We start from the raw sequence: 23,196 nt of genomic DNA on the forward strand, positions 1-23,196 counted from the left end.
TAGAGATAGCTATCAGTATATTAGAACATTCCTTTCATGACAAGATACCGAGTATCTGAGATCGAAATTCTATTATTATGCAAAAAATTGCAACTAAATACTTTTATAGTCTGGCTGGACAAAACAAAATGTAGAATATGGTAAATGTTCCTTTGGTTTATATCAATTATTTCTTATGAGTATCTCTAAGGAAGTAATGAACGACGGACAAGTGGCAAGGATATGCGAATCACTGCTCATAAAAACTAATGTTAGTAGCCAAAAAACAGAAGCATGCTGGTAGCCAAGGGTGTGATGCATGAAACGACTGCGAGATAAGCGGGCGAGTAATGCAAAATTACCCGTGCCCTAAGCCTGAATCGTATAAATCGCAAACAAAAACTGATAACGCAAACAGTTCATAAAAATATGAGGGATCAGAAAGTGACAACTCGCAGTAATAAACCGTGTAATAGATATCTGTAGAGTATCACTGAAAACGGCTCGGGCACACCAACTAGCAATTCAAATATGCTTACTAAGATTTGTCTGCTCAGCATAAACTTTGGACTATTACCGGTATTATTGCTAGAAAAGTGATGCACAAGTATTTTGATCCATATATTTGTAGTTTACAAGGTTGTGTATTCTATGCATGTATCTGTATTGTGAGTGTTCAACTTTGGCAGCAAAATAACTGCTCCTGTTTCCTACTCGATAGCTATGTTTCATTTACTTCTAAGAGAGGTGACATCTCCCAGCCATGGCCCAGTCATTCATCACACTCAACACTTAAAGGCTGCTCATCCTCGTTGATCGACCGTGTCTTGAGCCTCTGATGTATGATGCAGGTAAGCGCTGATGAGCAGACGACTAGGCCAAGACTGACTAGGAAGCTGAAACTGGGAAGGTTTTCCTCGGTATAATGCCAAAGTAGGAAGCTGTAGAAACCTACAAATGACAAGTCATGTGATGTCTATTTCATTGTTTCGAATGAATTGCTAAGTTATTAATTCGAAACTTTATGTAAGGCTACTCCTAGGTGTTTAGGAGTAGCTGTGATTGAGTGGTTAGGACACTGAGTTATGATCGATAGGGTGGTTCAATGGTTAGGATACTGAGTTATGATCGGTAGGGTGGAGGTTCAAAACACATGATTACTATGGCTAGGAAGAGTATACAGCCACTACAGTTGCTTCTGTGCTACATACCTAAGGGAGACAATCAACGAAAACCATAAGGCAAGTAATGGAAAATCCCCTCAGCACCCAAGAATGTTGAAGAAATGTTTAATCCAAGCAATTGGAGGACATCTCGACTCCCCTAGCAACGCTGGGTTAACAACATGAGATACTAGAGTATGGATTAAAAAAGACCTATGCCATAGACTGTGTCCAGATGGTACTAGATTTTAAACATAAAACTTCAATTTAGCTAATTGTAGGTTTAAAAATCTGATGATGAGGTGATGGTATTCACAGCAAACCTGAAAATTTCATACAATGCTACTAAACAACCCTATCAGAGTGCAGTCACAATGGAGGACAACTCCAACAATAGAACGGCAGACATAGATGAGCGTCAAACTATGGACAATTAATATACAAACTAATAAGTGACCTTTATAATCTGTACACCATTATGTCAAAACGCTATGTACATATTTGTGTAAAATCAAAAACCTAACACCTCTCAGTATTTCAGATTACGGTTTCATAAAACAAATTTTCTGCAATGGTACATAAACTTTTGGCTACATCTCCCGAAAATTGTAAATCATATCAAACTTTGAGGATGCGTAATCAAATTTTAAAGATGTAAAGGTACATCTGTTGTGGAGTAACTACATAGATACTAAATAGTAATTCAGCACTTCATTTCCTTCATAGAGCATGCCACGCCGATGCAAAGAGCGTGATGCAAAGAAGAGAAAGACATACTGAAAAGTTATTAAACTTTACGATTACAAACTCTTTAAGGTGCTGTACCTGATGTTAATACAATATGACTAAATATTACAGTGTAAAATATAAAACAAAATGATCTCAAATCTTATCATGTACCACTATATACATGTGTATCATGTTTTGACCTGCGCAAATTTATAATTTTGTAGTTTCCAAGGGTCAGGGCCATGGCAATTGAATAGCGCTGTTAAAATTTGTAAATGTCGCTCTCCGTGTAGAGAGGAAACGTTTCGCATTATTTTGATGCTCCTTCTGTAAACATTAGACATCATATCACAGAAAATTATTTTGAAATAGTTTTGACGGATAAATTGGGCAGTCAGTTTATTTAGAACGTCATGGTTTCTGCAATATTCTGACATAACTGTCTTTCTGAAATAAAAGGAGAGAAAACAATGAAACATAGAATTTGTACATCGACAAACCTACTCACCAGATGTGGCCAGCTGCAGTAGTGCGTCTGATGCGCTTATGAATGCGAACAGCTTGCTATGATCAGAGGCAGGGATTAGACCAGCTGCTATAGAACTAAGGCTAGACGGTCCATTGTTTTTGAACATTCCAACTGTTGGACTCGCCCACCACAGGACAGTGAATGCCTGCCAATAAAAGCAAACGCAAAATTGTAGTGAGAAATGCTGAAGCTCTGCATACGCTAAACTACAATACTAGAACAAATGCTATAGCACAGGAAATGCTGAGTTGATGACCACCTGCAAGTGGAATAATAAATAGAACCGGCACACAAACACTGCAGTAGATGTCTATCAAACCTAAGCAAGCTTGTAACGAAACGTAGCACCTACATGCAGCTCTCATTCTCTGTGTTTCCATGACGCGCAAGTTTGAGCCAATCCGCCAGTTATTCGCGTCACGGAAATGACATAAAACCGCAAACTAAGTGAGTTTGGGGTTTGGTTTTGCTACTCACAAATATTTATCGAATTCATCATGCTTGAAAACGGCACTGGCGAATGATGCGCATTAAAATGCCACGCAGGCTATTCCATTTTAAACATTTTTACGCTTCAGTCATTTTTATTTCGATTTGAGCAGCTCCAATGTTCGAATGAATGCTGCTAAGCGTGACCAGACTGCGTAACTATTTATTGGGTCATTAAATAGGTTAATACTTGACCTATGGGATCAAATGGGGCGCAGGAGTTAAGTGGGTCGTGATCACAGAAACCATGGTTAAGTCGGGATTGTAAGATTTGGAGTTATCTACATTAGCAGAAGGAGAAAATTCTCACAGTTAATTTGCAAATTTTTTTTTGATTCTAGCTTAATTACAACAGACTCTATGGTCAATAAACTGAATGAACATTTACCATTAGTGCGAAAACATAGTTCGGAGAAAACTGGTGTTAAAGTTTGAGAAACGAAAACTAATGCACAATTTTGTTTACATTTCAAAATGTCATACCAACCAATATCAATAAGTTGTGATATTTATCTAGATTTTTGAATTTATATCAAAAAAATTATGCTGAATTTAAAAATACAAACAGATTTCAGGTGGTTGTCATAGAAATAGCTGTATATTTATAAGAAAATGTATTACTTCACTTTGCAGATATTAAAAACGGCTTGGCAGTACCGTGATACCAGGCACAGCCAAACCATCAACAAAATCTTTAGAAAAATAACAACAATAACATATTGCACGATATATATATATAACTATATACTTCGATTTTGGAAATTCGAATAATTATTCTTATAATTAAATCTGATAATAATCTTATAAAATCGAATAATTACTCATATAATTAAATATTGTAATAATCTTGTAAGAATCATTAGAAAAATATCATCGTAAATCCCTTTACTTACACTGCTTTGACATCAAATGGAATACCAAAGTACTCATTATAAGTGTCCAAAATGTCAGTTATTTTTAAAATCGGCAAAAAAGAAATGATTATATTTATCGGACGCCATTTGTCAGTATTTCCTGTTTAGCATAGCAATGGTTTGTCTGGGTTTTTTTTCTGAGGGTTAAAAACTTCTATTGGCTAAACTGACTTGAGATTCAGAAAGATCATTCTTTGATTGGTCCAGATGCATGTGTTACAAAAATCGTTACCAATATTATAAATTCAGTTAGTGCAACTTCAGTCGGATAACTCAACTTCATCATTTGCGACTTAACCATGGTTTCTGTGACCGTGACACAAATGCTATGTTCATTTAAACACTCAATTGCAAAGTAACTCAATGTGTGCACAACTCCAAATGCGGATCATGTGTGTCATGGAAACATAGTGTAAAAGATTGACAGAACAATGCATGATGTTAGTTGAATCTCTTATCATAGAGTTAAAAAAGTAACTGGTCTCCATCGCAACAAACTTAATTGAACAATAAATAAACTGCTCAAAACCAAAGTTAGCAAACATTCACATTCCTTGGCACCTGTCAGCAGAGTGTCTGGCTTCAATGTATCTTTAACAGAATGTCTAATTGTTAGCACAATGTACTTTCTAGAAGGGCATTTACCAGAGTGCCAAATATTGACAAGGGCAATTGCATCAACACAGACATAGCCACACTGACAGGTTTGATCGACTGACAGGTTGGACTCACCACAGTGTTTGCACCAACGAAACCGCTGATACCAAGGAGAAGGAGCTCCAGGGCAGCAGAAGCTAAGCCCATCAGAGCGATAATGGAATCCTTCATATTGAATATTCTTTTTAAAATAAGCACAGCAACAGCAGCAGAGATGGCCTGCAGCGCAGCGCTATACCCTGCAGCATAAATGCCTTATTGCAAGCACCAGGTAACAACAGTCAAGCGCAAATGCACTGTACAGTAATCCATCAGCCACGGCTGACCTTGAAACACACACAGAATGTTTTACACTTTGGTCTAGCGAGTAGCACCAAAGGCCAGATGAATCAAATTAGAATCTCTTAACAAATGCATTTCTTATGTCATTAAATAACTTTTAAAGTATTCGTAATCGACTAAACAGATTGGAAATTTATCACGAAGACGTATGCTTTCTTAGACGACCTGCCTATTGGTCAATTTTGACTACTGTCAATAGGAATAATTTGGCTTGAAAGATATTGTATATATGGAGCCAGGCTTGGGGCCACTAGCAGTGCAGTGCGCACTGCACTAGTGCAGTGCATAGTGCAGTGCAATTTAAAAATAGAAATGTCTAGTGCAATGCTAGTGCAAATTTGACATGAGTCCCTGGGTGCACTAGTGCAAGTGCAGTGCTTAATGTGACATGGTATGTACTAGTGCAGTGCCTAGTGCAGATTAGAAAATTCCCATAAACGCACTAGTGCAAGTGCAGTGCACAGTGCAACATAAAATGCTCTAGTGCAATGCCTAGTGCGGATTGGAAACTTTTTCATAAATGCACCAGTGCAAGTGCAGTGCCTAGTGTGACATAGTATGCACTAGTCTAAACTAGATCTAAACTGACTGACGGCAACTTTGAAAGGCTAATGTTCCTTCGGTCTAATAAACATCTTCTCTGAACAATATTGCTTATCAATTTTGCCATCAATATGACTTACTGCTTACATGATACTGGTTTATCCAAGGGTAGATTTTCTTGTTGTACATAGTACATTTATGTAATAAGTGAATTCTTCCATTCCATGCTTGCTTAGTATATTTAGTTATTGTACATGTAATTGTAATACATTGCACTATTTGATATCTGTTGTCATCTGCACTATTTAATATTGAGCATTATTGTAGGTCTATGGTTTGTTTGAAATTTTAGGTGAGGCTAGTTTATTTGACAAATACATGGTTGACATCCTTTGCACGGCTATAATTGTACTATCGCAGTGGATAGTAGTAGATATCTGTTGATTAGCAAGCAATTCTTGCAGCTGCTATAGCAAACCAGCTCATTGGTCTAGTGCCTAGTGGAGTTTAATAGTGAAGTGCCTAGTGCATTTATGATTTTACACTGCACTAGTGCTAGTGCAATGTCTAGTGCACAAGAATTTTTGCTATTGCAGTGCCTAGTGCATTTTTGACTTCACTTTTCGATGCACTAGTGCTAGTGCAGTGCCTAGTGCCCAAGAATTTCTGCTAGTGCAGTGCCTAGTGCATTTTATATTATTACTATGCCATGCACTAGTGCTAGTGCAGTGCCTAGTGCACAAGAATTTCTGCTAGTGCAGTGCCTAGTGCATTTTATATTATTACTATGCCATGCATTAGTGCTAGTGCAGTGCCTAGTGCACCTTACTGTCGTCTAGTCAGCAAATAGTGCAGTGCGCTCAATACTCACTAGTGGCCCCAAGCCTGTATGGAGCGTAAGTTTGAATTTTATCAAGTCACGATATATGGCTGCAACCTGAAAAGGCCTGAAGAGGCAACCTTGCCTAAAGAGGCGGAGTCTGCATGGGTTTCAACGAATACAGACAGATAAAATTTACCAGTAAACAACATTGTGCTGTGCAAGTCATCAGAAAAATGACAGTATGATATAAACAGAGGCAACCACAGATGAGAAAGATATATCTTTCTCTCTTATATACCGTATAAGAGAATGACACTGGCTCGATGACATCAGTGTTTAGACTGGAAGATTGGATGTCATATTACATAATGGCCGACTTTCATTATTATTATTATTTCATTTGGTTAGTTTTATTACTTAGAGACTGCTATATTTTATGACGTTACTGGAATTCTGCGATATGTTAATAAAATAGAGTTCAAGGTGTACTAACACCAGTGCTCTCCCTAGTCTAGTTAAGATCACATACTAGATAACAGGCAGTAAACCAATCGCCACACATACTTTGTTACAGACTTAGAACTAGAGACCATTTCTACTTCCAATGACGCACCCACAAAGGCGATCATTTTGTCACCAAGGTGAACATAGTTGCGTTCTGTACTAGTAGCTGCCATTCTATCAAACATGTATCCTTAGCAAGACCTGAATGGCAAACTAATTTTAATTCTATACCAGAATATCCAACCAACAGAAGATTAATTAAATTAGAAATGCAGCCAAGAATTCAATCATGAAACCACATTACTGTGTGAAGGAAAGGAGAGATCGACTAATGAAGACCTTGAGAGAGCTTACAAGGTCACATTCAGGATTGTCACCAAGACATACACTTACGAGGATTAGATTGCTATGAGAAAAATGGGATTAGTTTTGACTTGGAACGTATGTAAAGCTGGGCATTTGCGAGGAGAATTCAGAGTTTGAAAAATCATGGCATACGGCTGTAGGAAAATTCTTTTCTGTCTTTAAACTCAACTGGTTTCTACTGCCGAGGTGAAGATGTTCATTAACGACTGCCACAATTATGAGGAACAATATCACAAAAAAGAAAATACAAACTACTCATGAGACAAATATTATGTGCTGAAAGGGCAAGCAACAGTAGTTGGCACAAAGCAGAAAGGATAACATCACCCTTCCAAAGTTGTTCTCAAGGAAAGGTCTGTGTTATACAGTCCAGATTTACTACGCACCCGATGAGCATTACGCTGTTCACGTATAAGGAACATCATGATATGAACTGGTGAACTAAACATATACATATAAACAATTAGCAGACATACGGAAGATATCGTCTACCTTTTCATGCCTTGTTACTCTATTTTCTGTTCATAATTTGTTGGCGGTGTGAGATTACCATCATATCTAGTAATATTACTATCGTATTTATTTTATAATTAACCAGTAAATGCTCAATATTATGGAGCTTTTTATTAGATGAAACTATAATTATGTTGTATCAGATAAAAATAGTTTGAAACTTTTTATAGCCAGATCTACACAATCAGTGTAGCTAGGGTCACACTACCATACAACCGGCACAAACCCCTCTGCCAAAATAGACACTAATCGTGGTTCGCTTACAATAGCTTTGATCATTAAAGACAGTTTGTGTTTTACTAAAACAATGTTCTGTTAGGCAATGAATGGCTCTAACAGTCTAATGTAAACAGTATAATCAGCTACTTCGGATACAAATCAGCTATAAGTGATATACAGCACAGTTCTTTAATAAAATCTTGCTATTTTCACAGGCTATACTAATTGATCGGCATTCCAACTGGTTTCTTCCAGTATTTCGACTGGTTTCTTCCAGTATTTCGCCTGGTTTCTTTTAGTATTTCGACTGATTTCTTCCAGTATTTCGACTGGGTTCTTCCAGTATTTCGACTGATTTCTTCCAGTATTTCGACTGATTTCTTCCAGTAATACGGCTGGTTTCTTCCAGTGTTCCAAATGGTTTCTGCAAGTATTCTAACCGGTTTCTCCAGCTTTTTTCAGATCGCCCAGTTCCAATAATTTTTATTAAACCACACTCGGGTCTAACTGGTCATTGCGAGTTTAACGTTACAGTTTACTGAGTGCCCTAGCGAGAATGCTGCAAAATCTTTGACACCCTAGTATCATCTTATCTATAGAGAATGCTTAACCCTTTGAACACTAATGGTCAGTATTCCGGCCTCGCATAGGGTCTGTCAGAAACCTTAGTGACCGGAATACTGGCATCCACATGGCCCTGTTTACAAATGCCGTTTCTAAGTAACGGTGTAAACCAATCAATTAAATTCTTGCACAGGACACTAAACAAGAAAATTTGCTTCAATTTTTAACTATTTTCAAATATTTTTATTTACTTCCTTCGCTATAACAACCATTTTACTGGGATGATATTGCGAAAAAAATTGATATGACATGTTTGTTGGTAGGTCATGGATGATTGTGATGCAGATGAAGAGTTACATAATACTAACTATAAATTTTGCGAATTATTTTGAGTCATAAAATGATGATAAAAGCGCGATCGATGGATATGACGCCACTGTAAACATTTGTTGGAAGTTTTTAAAATTGTACAAGTTTTATGGTTTTAGCCCGAAGAACTGTAAACACATTTTTTCTATTTTTTCCATTTGCTGTGTGTTGCTTTTAGTCTTTTACTAGTATTTTGCCAATTATCATCGGATTATGAGCATATTTAGATATATTTAATAAAAATTTCAAAACTTCCTATCGATGGACAAATTGCCTATGGATACTGACACACATTGACAAAGGATGGCCAGGATACAGAGGGCCCAGTTCTAATCCATACATCTAACAGTATTTAAAAACTTGGTCGTCACAAGTCTTCCATGTGGCAGCCTCAGTGAACTCTCCATGATGTGACCTTGACCTTTGCTGTAACTGGCATTGAACAAAGAAAACGATATGATTGCTAGATTAGGTAATTCTAGCAATTAAAACATGTAACTCCACCTCGCAGCAGTGCCAGCAGTACATGATCTATGAATGAGTTTCCACAGATATGAGAAATTTCCAACACAATTGCATGGCCTCGTAGCAAAGAAAGGTGAATCAACATATCCAAGACATAATCTTAATATCTATGATTGTTTGTCTGTCATCCGCATGTCCAGTTATAGTGATAAGGTTTTACGAATGAAAAAACTCTTCACACTGTAATTGAACTCTGAAACTCTGGTTATGCAGATCAGTGTGCTACCCACTCCACCACACGGTCTACTTGCCATACTATGGAATAACTGTGCACATATTCATTACACATGCCAATATTTAATGGTGATTGGTTGAAATAAACATGCTTCATGGTCCAGCTAACACATTTGAACTACTAAAAGAAAAATGCCAAATGCCAAAATTTCCCAAAATGATATAAATACGTACATGTATATATACATGTAGCACAAACTTAATTAAATTAAGCTGGTACTAATTAAATTAAGCTTGTAATTTGAGTAAGCACAAGCAGGCAACTACATTACCTGCCACTGTTTATAAGCTGTTTTAATACCTGTGCAGCACCGGGCATTTAGCTAGTTGATCATTTAGAAAATCACTTTATTCCAAGCCATAGAGATAAACCTCGGTAAAATTGATCTTGGTTAAAACGCTCAAAAGAAAAAGATGTCTTTTCTTCTGAGCATTTCAACAGTGATCAAGTTTTGTCAATTTTAATCTAAAAAGACGTGACCTGGCAGTCACATCGCCTCAAACAACAAACCAATCTCAAGTGATAGAAAAATCTCTATACTTTTTGATAAAATTTTTTAAAACTTTACATCAGAAGCATTTAATTTGAAACAAGCCATTTATGCTTTTGGTTTATATTATAGTTGTATATGTACATGTATCTACTAATAAATACATGGACTTGCGACAGTGCTCTGATAACTCGAACACTTTTACTCGGTCCGGTGAAGTTTGAGTTAGCCATGTTTGACTGTATATTATATATATGAATAAGTCTTACCAGTGTAATAGACATATATAGATACATTTTGTCCCATCCTCTGAGCGTAGCTGTAAAGTACATCAAACTCTCCTAAACCCTCCACCCAGGCGAGCCATATTGCGATCATGACAACTTGAATGAGGCTCGGGAATGGACAGCAGACTGTAGTCAGCACCTTCCCTATGCTGCAAGCGATCACAATACACCGCAATTAGAGTTGGAGCATAGATACTGTACCCTGGGTGGTAATGATGAAGGAAGGGACCATCATGATCAACTGCCAACATCATTCAATTAAAGACTTCCCATAAACTTCTGTAAAACTGTAAATGTCTCCTGCTAAGCTGGGAAATTTAGAACTAGCCTTAGACATGCAGAAACATCTTACGATGCAAGAGAAATTTGCGCATGAGTGTGTACTATTCAATTATTATATACAAAAGAAACAATTTTTCACTTGACAAAAATAGAGAAAACATTTCTCTGCACATTGTAAACTATGTAGCTACTATACGAGCCAGAGTGTGAGCTCACGAGCCGCATCTGGTTGTCAAAACAGAGTGTTGACACAAGTTCAGTTTTGTGTGTCATTTAGTCAACTCTGAAAATTTTCACGCTTTTAGTATTTTCTGTGACAATTTTTCTCCTTCAACAACCTGCTGTAATAGCAGAAGATAAACCTGCCGTAATAGCAGAAGATAAACCTGTCATAATAGCAGAAGATAAATTTATATGGAGGTGCCTTTAAGCGCCTCACCTTTCATTCTTGTTTAAAATGAGGAGAAAATACGCCAAAAGAAATCATTCAACTTTTGAAAAATTATTTGAAAACACGAGCAAACAAAAAGTGATGTCTGACTTTTTCCTAATGAGTTTTTCAACAAATGAATGCATACATTCAACAGAATTTGTCGTTACTGCAGGAAACACTGACAAAAAAAAGTATTTAAAGAACTTAGGGTATGTTAATTCACACAAGTGTTATTCAGACCATAAAATCTAGAGGGTATTATGGAAATTAGAAATGAGCCCATAGCTGATGCCTTTCTTCTATTCCCTCTAATGAGAAATACACTTAACAAACTTAGTAAAAAAGAGAAAGGGATTTCCAACACTAGAAACTTATCCAAAGATGATGACACTCAAACAGCTTATCAACTTCACCGCTATATACAGAGCAACCTCAACTAGACAGTAGTAACCTGAAATACAGTATTGCGATACTAATATAAGATTATCAACTTCACCGCTATATACAGAGCAACCTCAACTAGACAGTAGTAACCTGAAATACAATATTGCGATACTAATATAAGATTATCAATTCTTCGCTTTTTCGTGATGTAATTTTATCGTTGTCGGCCATCTTTATTACGATTTTATCGTTGAAAACACGAAGCTTTTGCAATAAATGTTTGAAAACGATGCTTTTGTTTGCATTTTTTTTATTGTAGTATCAAAACAACACCAAAAAGTACTATTAAATAAAAGAAAACCGGTCGTTTTCTGCAGATATGGCGGCTTTTCCATGAACGAGCGCATGTGCAAACGGCTTGATGACGTAAAAAAAACCCGATGGATATCGCATAAAACCACCTACGGTTGAAAAGGGCAACAGCAAATGCATAATTGTCTTCATGTACAAGAACAAAAGACTAAACATCTTTCTCAACCCTTGACAATTACTAGAGCTGCTGTCAGATATGCAAGTTTGACAGCAAGTTTCCCTGTCGATGTCTTACATGACTTACTTGAGTGAATTGTATGCGCTGGTTAGCCGATTCTCACTCGTGGAGTATGAGATAGAGGAACTCGATGGGTACTGGAGATTTCTAAAGCGTATGACGATGTAGAGCCCTCCGAAGATAGACAAAAAGATGATAACTAAGAAGGTAGTGATCCAACCAGTCTGGATACCTACAGGAGAGAAAGGGCTGATTGTAAAGCGTACAACCTATAAAATACAGTAAATGTGATTGTAGAACAAACCTCAGTCAATGCTATCTAGTGTCTACTTACAGTGTGCACTTGCGTTACAATGACCATGCTATACGCATAGGGCGATATCAACTATAGCAATGATAACGCGTACTTTTTTCCCACGGACTTTTCTTCTAAGCATTTTAACTACAATCAAGTTTTGTCGATTTTAATCTTGAAACATCCTGGCAGTCGGATCACCGAAAATGACAAATATAATTACAAATGATAAAAAAGTACTGATACTTTCTGAGTACAAAAATCTACTGAAATTTTGTGCATGCTCATCCTTAATACCGCAATACATCGATGATTGTCAATGATAACATCGTTCACACTATCACAAAACCATTCATATTTACATTGGCGAATAGTCTGTGACGTAGTGTTCTCTCATTACAAAATGCGGTCGCTAAAACAATACCGAGAAAAAAAATACAGATGAAGCAATCCGCGATAGCGAATCACTATCGCCTATGTGATGCCTATTGCAAAGACAATCGGTGAAACATCAAGAAAGTTTGACAGCTGCAACATTTCCTGACCTTTCGACAATGCCAATGGTTTACTGCTCACATAGTCGATGAATAATCGTTGATAAGACAACCTCGACATTGGGCGATATAACGTGAACCAGCCTTAAAAGGTACATCAAAATGAAGAGTTGATATGTAATCAGATAACCTTAGAGTTCCAGGTCACTCACTGGTATGACTGCGCTGAGAACAATATCTTTTGATTGTCTCTATGATTCTAGTGAATAAAATGACAGTTCAACTAAATTGTTGAAAACCATCAATTCTGACGATGAAGAAGTGACATTCATTACAGGATGAATTTAAGTAAGTCAGTTATATCTGCCACCTCAACAAATACTTTATGAGACTTAATCATCACTGCACCTTTGCATTTGCATACTGCTCTCAGTCTCCATACAAAATGAATAACATATATCCTGCAATTTCTTGCCACTAAAGGCTGGTTCACACTATATCATTGTTGTGCTTTCGGCATCTATCGTCGCCGATGTGCACCGTAAAACGATGGTATCGAGGAAGCAACGCGAAAATTTTGCAGCTGTCAAACTTTCCTGATCGTTTGCGGAACATGAACAACAGCCTGTACAATGTACACCATTTCGGCGATGGTAATTCGCTGTCACACATAGTATAATCTATTTATTTCTGATTATGATAGTTGCTGCGGGACTAGTATTCGATTCAAGCACACGGAAACAAAAAGGCTCCTTTGAAAAAAGCTAAAAAGAAAAATAAGAACACTACATCAAGGAGTATTCGCTGATGCAAACGCGGATAGGTTTGTGATAGCATGAACATTGTTATCACCAAAGATCACCGAATTATTGTAGCGTATCTAATCTATCCGACTTACATCCCAAAGCCTCAGATTTTATCTCATACTATGCAATGCGTCTGCAACAAACTCCTATCACTATGTTTTTCCATGCAGCGGATTTGGAATTGTGCGCACATTGAGTACCACGCGATCAGTGTCTTAATGGACATTCATATGTTGTGGATCAGTGCCGGCGCTTTATTAAAAAAGGCAAAAAATTCTACACCAGACGTGAATAATTAAGGATGCAGTCTTGAAAATTAAAAAGCTAGTGTGGTATTTTATTGCATAATATTCGCAAGTGCCGAAGTCGCAAGCAATAAACGTTCGCTAAAGATTTCCAAGTAATAAAACTTGATTACAGATTTTCGAATTTTTTCATCTTGCAGATGGATGCAAACTTGCAGATTAAGTACATCATGGCAACATAGTGCGCGCCAAGGTATGAAGTTAGCTTTAAACCACACTGTAAACAACTGGCATGCTTACATAATCATTACATAATATTGTATACCGGTAGATCACAATGCTGGTATACAACAATCTACAGTCTAGCATTTCTATAGGATGACTAGACAGACACCATTAAGAGCGATCACGTGTTCAACAGGTGCTTTCAATAGAATTGGCACGAGGTCAAGCATGAGTTCACTACAAATGTTTTTGTGTTCTTTGGCTCCCTGGCAGAAGCTGTTAATCACAAGACAACTATGTTATATTTTGAAAAATTAGCAGAAAGGACAAGACAGCCGCAGCAAATTTTCCGACGAATAAAGGGAAATATGAAGCGCTAGTAGCATAGCGCAATAGGCCATGGGATTAGCACCATGACACTGTTATGCCACTATCACTATGTTTCCATGATGCGCAGTGCTTCGGAGTTGCGCTATCTCCGAATCATGGAAACGGTGTCTTCGCACTGAATTCACTGCGCACTGATCAGTGTGAAGCCAGTGCAAATTCGCAGCAAGGAAACAACGACTGCGCAGTGGCTGCGCATAACTCTCATGCCGTAGAAACAGATTCTTCGAGCGCCATAAACTAGTAAAAAAGTTATCCTGCTTATCTTTGTTTTTGCTATTCTTGCGATCTTTTTTTTACTTAAATTTACTTATGGTCTGCTCCTATGAAGATCATGAAGTGATTACTTTCCTGGACTTTGTTATCGATACCAACGCTTTTCGAAAAATAGGTGGCAAGCCCTAAAGTAACATTTCAATAATCTATTACTTATATAAATATTTATTAAAAATACATTATTTGTAAAAAATGTGTTAAGGTTTGTAAAACATTGTGAATGTGTATTGTAAATAAAAGTATGATGACAAAAGCATAAAAAGACCTTTTCTGACGTTCGGTACGCATGATCGATTCCATGTAGCCATCCAGCGATTCGATTTACACAATTTCTCTTTTCTGGCTAATTTGCTGAAAACCACTGCGCAGCATGGAAACGTCATTGACAGAGTATAATTATAACATAGATTTGACTGATCATATCTTGCAATGGCGCCGAAAATTCTATGGTGATATATTTTGATCTCCCAAAGAATCAGTTAAAAATAGTATTAATAGGTGTGTTTAAACCAGAATCATTAAAAATAATTTGTAATTACTATAATTATTGCGCATACTTGCACATAGAATGTAACAATGGAGTGACTCTCTTTTGCGATTATGCTGATAAGCGATCAGGATGGAATAGATATCGATGTTGTATTTCATTGGTTGAAAGTCGCAGATTTAATATAGGTAGTCGGAGTCTGAGTTGGTATGAAGTCTTGACAAAAAAGAATTTTTATTTTTGAACTGTGAACAGACTAGAAGATTTTTTTGTAACTCCGACTCTCTCAACAAAAATACAATTCCGACAAATCGGCTTGTTGTAAACGCCTTTAGATAGTTTTGGTATCTTATATACTTGCACTTATAAATTTTAATAGCTATAGGTAGACAAACAGACAGACACTGAGATTTATATATATATATATACGCTAGGAAGGATTAAGACCTACCCATCTCGGGCCCGTTGATAGCCCCGACCGTGAAGCAGCCAACTACAGTTCCTAGCCCCATCACGGACTGCAGGACTACGAGTCGAACTGTGCGGTTCTTCGATGGGATCATCACAGATATATGGCTGAAGAGAGAACAGACTGATATCAACTGATGCACATATATTCTAAGATAAAAGTTAAAATTGTTGAACAGAAGAAAGGGTAGAGCAGTCCATTATAAAAGATGGCTTGAGGCTAGTGCTCAAATGTCGTGGCATAGCACCCTCATTATACAATTGATAAATACATGGTCTCATCTGCATAGGGCACTTGTATGTACATATCTTTAGAATTATTGGAAACATCTATAAAAATGTATCTAATGCAATATTTGAAGTTTCATTCTAACAATAATCAGCAAATACAAAATAAAATATATTTCAATAGAGATGTGTAACACTGCAACTTGAACGTCATAACGAGAGGGACAAACAGGAAACACAACTACTGAGAATAACTTAACAATAAGCACTGCAGGTACTCATAAATGAAGTTAAAAAAATTTAACACAAAATTACAGTGGTGTGAAATAGACTGGACCATGTTGCTAGAAAACTGAAATTCGCATTTACAACCTTGTTAATTATTGCGAATTTAGTCAATAGCCATACATTATATATATTAAATTAATATTCATTCTGTCTTGATTTCAGATATGTGAGCCAAACAGCTTTAAAATTATGGCTTTGGATGATTATGTAGGCTAAATTCTGAGCATTTTATTCATCCATGTTAAATAACTTTAAATAAGCTAATAGAATGTATGCGGTGTGATCATATCTGTACAGATTGTTATCTTCAACCGTTAAAAAAATGGACTGTTTCGAATTTAGCCTAAATAACCTTTCAAAAACATAATTTTAGAACTGTTTAGTTTACATAATTATTTGAAATCATGCCAAAATAAGGATTAATTTACTTTCAGCTTTTCAACCCCGACCAAGTTATGTCGATTTTAATCTCGAAACATCCTGCCAATCAGATCCCCTCAAACAAAAACAGTCACCAATGATAGCGAAATACCGACAATTTCTCATAAAACTACTAAAATTTTGTGTAAGTTAATCTTTAAAAGTTTAAACCAGAGAGCACCTGAAGTGGCTACCATATATCACATATTAAATGCAGTGTTACCTGAATGAAGCCATAATAACGCAAGCATATCCACCACTTAGGCCAGTGATGAATGCTCCCACTAACATATACTTGACATGCACATCTGGATAGGCTGACATTATTAAATAATAGCAACAACCTACAACCAAAGCATCTATTGTACATAACTGTACAATCACTTGCTAGTCACTGCCAAAAGTGACAACGCGAATGTATAACGCAATGTGTCATGGTACTAACTCTGTGTCATACAAATTAAAGCAATCAAAGAGTCATACTGTCATCAAACAGTCAGATGCACCGAAAATAAGAACCCAATTTTCATTTGTTGGTTCATTTGATGATTTTCGCCCCATACAGTTGTGTTTGCCATTGTTTGTTGCAGCAAACCGGTCTCGGACGATTGTTCTAATGACGATTTATCTAACACCGATTAGTCCAAAGTCAATTGGTCGAACCCCCTCGTCTAATGGCACGATTGGTCTACACACCTACAGCAAACATGGCTGTGTGTTCAAAATATAGACCATGGTGAATAACTGATAAAACAGGATATAAAATTGTTTATGCTTAGATCTGAGCTCGCTCAGCTTGGTAATTCTGACCGCTTAGACGATAATCTATCGGTTCAAATATACAGATTGGTCTAACTACCGAGCCAAATTTCTTTATTCTAGCCACCATTATTCTTCTGGTTATTGCCTAAGTCAGAAAGGTTCGGAAGCATGGCATCGATGGTTAGTGATTCTGGTAGGCATATGTGGGAATTTTTAGGCTAATTTAAAAATAAAAAAAAAAACAATAAAGTGAATAGTTTTTTTGTATTTGTAAAGGGTTTGCCTCACACGAGAATTACCTGAATGTATATTTCATCAAATAAAATTTCCCCTATTTTAACTTACATAAACCAAATACAAATCTCTGTTTAAGTTTTCATATGTCTATTCTTGTCTTTACGTCAAATTTAGACTAAATGTCATTATATCAATTAGTATATTGGACGAATCGGTCTTAGGACTAAATGTCTTTGGACCAATCGGTAATAGACCGATTGTCTTTGGATGAATCAGTCTATTAGACCAATTGTAACAAGTTTGGTGCAAACTGTTAAAAGTAATGCTGCTCTTTTTCGAATTTGGTCGAATTCCTACTTTACCCAAAGCAAGCTCCGGTTTCTTGATCAAAGGTCATACGCTAAGGGAGTTTTTCGATAGCCATAATCTTTACTCCATAAAAACTGTACCCTGCAGGTCATTAATAGGTAAATTGAAAACTATATCTTTATTTTCTTCATAAGCATAAAAAACCTCCCTTACAAGCCCCGATGAAAAATGAACTTACACAATGATTTTTGAAGAATTTATCAGAAAGTATGGGTATTTTTTTTATCTTTTGCGATTGTTTTTAATGTTTGAGGTGATCTGATTGCCAAGATCTTTCAAGATTAAAATCCTCAAAACTGTATCGTGGGTAAAACGTTCAGAGTGAAAATGAAATTACTATTACATCTGTAGTTGCATAGAAAGCGACAGAACAGATACGTGTAACAAAATAACTTGAATGCAATAGCCAATATAATCAATTATAGGAACAATAACAACTAGTGACATCATTTCAGACATATTTCTCTTCTGAGAATTTGTTCCTTCCGAGAATTTTTTCTTTTGAGAATTTTAATAGCGATCAAGTTTTGTCGTTTTTAATCTTGAAACATTGGGGCAGTCAGTTCATCTCAAACATCAAAAACAATTGGAAATGATAAAAAAGTACTGATACTTTCTGATAAGATCTACTAAAATTTTGTGTAAGATTAAATTTAAGAAGAAACAAGGAAGCAGGAGTGATCCAACTTCTTGCAAACAGATGATAGAAGCAGCAAACAGATGATAGAAGCAGCAAACAGATGATAGAGGCAGCAAACTAAAAAAATGCAACAAACAGCATGCTTGTTACTGACCTAACAATATAGCTGACTCACCAATTCCCTGACCTATAAATGGAGAGATGAGGGGCAGCCGTCTGCCGTACTTGTCCCCATAAAGACCCATGAGCATCGTGACTATCATCGATGGAATAGTGAACACAATAGTCTGGTAGAACATCCAAGCACCAGTTTCAGTGGAGACAGCACTCTCCTCTTCGGTTGTGTTCTGTGTTATATTTCCTCTAACTAGATTTTCACATAGGTCCACATCGTAGTGGTAAATCGTTCTACACACCTACAGCAAACATGGCTGTGTGTTCAAAATATAGAGCATTCTTTTGGTGTATAACTGATAAAACAGGATATAAAATTCTTTATGCCTAGATCTGAGCTCACTCAGCTCGGTTATTCAGACCGCTTAGACGTTAATCTAAATGAAACAACTTTGCCATTATAATGAAACATTGTCAAAATCTGTAACGCCTGATGACAAAGCTGCGATAGGTTTCCTCCGCAGGAACCATTATTATCTTGAGCCTTAGCAAAACTGATATCAATTCAATGGGCTGCAGAATGCAATTACTTGACAAATGGCCCAAATTTACAGGAAAGGCCTCCCTGAATCAAAAGCTGTTTTCAGGGCAATTCATTTGAACTGTATGATTTATCCAATTCAAATTCAACTCTCAGCTCAGATAAAAACTCTGATAGGAGAGAAGGCTACAACTGAACAGTAGAGCCCGCAACATAAAATCTCTTGCAAGCGTTATAAAAGGGAGAATCTAATGTTACCACGAACAACCTATCGAACACAAAAATGAATGGCGCTGACTTACATTATGTCAATCCCTACTTTTGAGCAACTGACCTTGTAGAGATAGAGGGTATCAGCAACTGGAATCAGATAGTACAGGCATATCATATATATAAACATGACTGGCTCCACATACACAGTTCGCATGACTTGAAGGAATGTCTTGGTAGCTGACACATTTTCCTTTTGCGATTCTAATGAAGGCGGCTCCTCCATTGATCTGATAGACAGAGTTTGCGCCATGAAGCACTTTTATGAGATTCTTTAACTCACATAGACCTACCTTCAAAATTGGATTAATCTTTAACAAATTTTTATGCAAATCTTGATTAATCTAGATCCTCAGTTTTCGACCATAATCCATTTTAGGAGGCTATTTAAGAAGCGGCTTGCTTGAAATTCAAAACAATTTATCTAACATAATTTAGATAAACAATTTTGATTCGTTTCAAGTCAAGAAATTTTTTCTTTACAACAATATTTTACACCATATATTGTATATACATGTAATAAGAGAGCAATTAATATGTGGAATACATTGTTTGTCCCATAATAAATCTAATAATCGACTAGACTATAACAACTTTTACTCTAGAATTATTTACTCGGAGTCCTGTTTACTGATTACCATGAATGAAAAGGGTACAAATAGACTGCTTTATTTTAGTAATCATATTTTATTTAAGATTATTAAAAGCAAACATTTTGTACATTTTATTTTTACCAATTTTAACATCAACATTCACCTTTTCAGACACAATTTATTATTTGGCATATAAACCAACACTAAATGAACTACCCTGAAATCAGGGAAACTATAAAAATTCGCATATCAGCCAACCCTAAACATCGTAACATGCCAGGTGTACCTATCAAAGCAGAAGGTTGCCAACGTAGAAGAGCTTGTGAAGGCTTAGCACAAAACATTTCTGATTGGTGAGCAGTTGTATACTAAGCCTATCATGTCTCCGCCTAATCGAATAGAAGCAATCTTTTGTTTGCGTTAAGCCAATGGAAAACATGTTTGCATCTCATGTTGACCTTGGTTTTATTTTGCAAAAGCACTTTATTACATGTTTTTTCTTCGTGATGATCAGATGCATTACAGCCGCAAATGCTTCACAAACTGTAGATCAATGTGCTTCTGATGATTATTTTTTTGGCAATAGTAGTAGTTATAGAAAGCATTTATTTTCAACAGTAATAACGCAAGGTTATAGTAATAGAATAGTTATAGTATAGTAAATGCTGTTGCTTGTAGGTGAGGTTGAAAATGTAAGTGATGACTCTTACTAGTGGCAATGATGGTATGTCCAAAGCATCCACACCTGTCAGTGGTTACCAGCAACAGATAGTTATAGTTTATGAACATTTATTTTATACCTTTTTTGATAAACTTTCTTCTTTTACTTATTTTGATACACATTATTTTTACTCATTTTCATGCGGTTTTTAGATGATATCAGTTTTGTACTCAGGTTGTTTGCATATTGTGTGTCTTATTATCATAATTGCAATAATGCTTGTTTGGAGTCATTAGAATGTAAATGTTGTCTTTATAGAATGTAATTATGATATAAAGACATAATAAACCAATAAATCGAACTATGGATCGGAAGCTCTTTTATGCCATGATATTGCATATAGGCTGATAACTTCAGTTCTACTAGTAAAAACTCCAATTTTTTTGCAATCTGCCCTTAACATATTTTTCTGTCATTCTAATATGTTATTGAAGTGTTATCAACCAAGAAGTTGACTGGTAGTAGCAACCCAACATAGACTTTTCGATTTACAAAACATATTGATTTTAATCTCATCGATAACATCTCATATAAGTTAACTTGATAGGCCTAAATTAGTATCAAATTGTAGCTAAAAATGTTACAAACAAGTTGCAAAAAACATTTTTAATTATCTAAAATACAACATCATTTATGGCCAATCTAATCCAACTCACTTGATTAAATAACGAGTGTGAAAAATTAATTAGGCCTGGCAGGTGGTCAACTGGAAAATAATTAGGGTTGAAAGGGTTAAAATTCGAGTTCTTGTCATTGTTTACAAACAATAATTTAACATTTTATAAAAACAGAATCATAATAAGAGACTTTGAGATACACTATTCACCTGTAAAACGTCCATTATGACTACTTTCAATGCATTAAACACTGCACAGTTAACAGCAGACCAGTTTTCTGTGGCATACAGTGCATGGTGTACTACAGATTGGATATGATGGCCAGACACAGGCAAGTAGTAGTTAGTATAATTTACATAGTTAACAGACCTACATCTTACAAATCATTATAAAAGATGAGCCATAAAGTTGGCCCCAGATTTGTTCGTTGAGCTTTTTAACCATTGAGCCAACATATTCAGAGATTGTCTCAACATATTTAACAAAAACTTGTAAGAAATTAAAAACTAAACGAGTCAGGGGCTCACTAAATCTACATATGTATGTTTTAAAAATTTGTGGGTATGCGTCCAGTTCTGGCTATAGCTATTAAAATCTTGGAATGAAGAACGCAGAATATTTGATCTCGGACCCTGCAGTTCACCAGTCCGACACCTTACCAATTCCACCACACAAGCTTGATGCATTCAGACGATATGTCGCTATATGGGAACAAATACGCTACCGCTTTCGGCCACGACGCAAAGTGATTGCGTAACGTCATGGAGAGGGGTAGCTTTTATTAGTAAGCGTACTCAAATTATCCATTGGCAATGCGCCAGGCTAATAGCAAGTGGCAGGCAATTCTCATTGTTTATAAGCTGATTTTAATACTCGGGTAATGCCGGGTAGCACAGCTAGTATATATATATCAACATTTTATTGATCAAGACTGCGAACTGTCTTGAAGAAATCAACTTTAGCTTATTATATGAACTTGTTTTAGGTTGATGTAGTTACAGGATACAGCGATTTAATAGATGAATCTAGGCATCTGATGGAAGCAGGCTGGTTACTGTCGCCAACTTCTATAAGTTACCATTTCAAATTTGATACATTATTGCAACCAGATTAAAATACAGTACATTTAAAAATACTTGAGCCATAATTTTACATAATAAGAATTCAAGAAATAGCTGTCTGCAACTCTAATCACTCGAGGTTGGTAAATTTAATGACCATTGCTAGCAAACCATGCTATTGTTTTTTTTCCTAGTTGCAAAATGTGGCAACAATTTTGATATACAAATGCTGGTTAAGGACTAAAACTATTTGAAGCACACCCCTTGTTTTTACTTTAGTGCGTACTAATGAAGAAGAGGTAAGAGATCAAGTATTTAGCGATCAAACCGAACATGTGCAACATTTAACAAAAGCCGCTATGTCATTTAAAAACCATATTTCCAAAGGCTTATAAAAATATTGTTGGTTTATGTCGTATTATCCTAATTGATATTTCGCAGTGTTGTATACGCAGGCGTCTCTTGTGCGCCTGACCACGTTACAGGAACTTGGGCTAAGGGAGCCAGACAGGCTTTGGGAGGCAGTCTCTCACCCAGGCTTGCAGGATTATGTAGCTTTCTCAGCTTATTGATAAAGCTAAGGAATAGCTGAATAGATATGGAGAAGGGTGTATAAGGGATCATTCCTCTTCCTGCTAGAGGAGAGTGAAGTTATTGTGAGTGAATACGCAAAACGCAGTAGACAGTTATTAACCAACAAATAGTATCTATTTGCAAATATTGAGTAAAAACCCTATACTTTGTCTAAGTACGAGTATACATC

At 36.3% G+C, this 23,196-nt stretch overlaps 1 protein-coding gene across 2 annotated transcripts; it reads right to left on the reverse strand.

The window, feature by feature from the left end:
• Positions 1-4: 4 nt before the first annotated feature.
• Positions 5-23,196, reverse strand: LOC137407408 (proton-coupled folate transporter-like). 2 transcript variants are annotated; one of them, XM_068094059.1, is made up of 10 exons: positions 23,173-23,196; positions 19,506-19,671; positions 18,692-18,932; positions 16,732-16,852; positions 15,556-15,680; positions 11,956-12,121; positions 10,223-10,389; positions 4,536-4,699; positions 2,380-2,545; positions 5-930 (listed from the first exon to the last, which is right to left on the reverse strand). In XM_068094059.1, the coding sequence occupies exons 2-10, from the start codon at positions 19,665-19,667 to the stop codon at positions 752-754; spliced, it is 1,491 nt and encodes a 496-aa protein (XP_067950160.1). In that variant the 5' UTR covers positions 19,668-19,671; positions 23,173-23,196; the 3' UTR covers positions 5-751. The 2 variants fall into 2 exon arrangements, with proteins under 2 accessions (XP_067950160.1, XP_067950159.1); XM_068094058.1 differs by lacking the exon at positions 23,173-23,196 and having other exon boundaries at positions 19,506-19,734.

This window comes from Watersipora subatra, chromosome 10 (assembly GCF_963576615.1).
Source record: "Watersipora subatra chromosome 10, tzWatSuba1.1, whole genome shotgun sequence".
Taxonomy (NCBI): Eukaryota; Metazoa; Bryozoa; class Gymnolaemata; order Cheilostomatida; family Watersiporidae; genus Watersipora; species Watersipora subatra.

Bases quoted from the DNA above. Each gene is read 5' to 3' on its own strand.
- LOC137407408 (XM_068094058.1), bottom strand. From the start codon at position 19,694: ATGGCGCAAACTCTGTCTATCAGATCAATGGAGGAGCCGCCTTCATTA. The intron at 18,933-19,505 runs GTCAGTTGCTCA...TGTTTGCTGTAG, and splicing joins ATACCCTCTATCTCTACAAG to GTGTGTAGAACGATTTACCA. The intron at 15,681-16,731 runs GTAACACTGCAT...TTCTCTCTTCAG, and splicing joins GTTATTATGGCTTCATTCAG to CCATATATCTGTGATGATCC.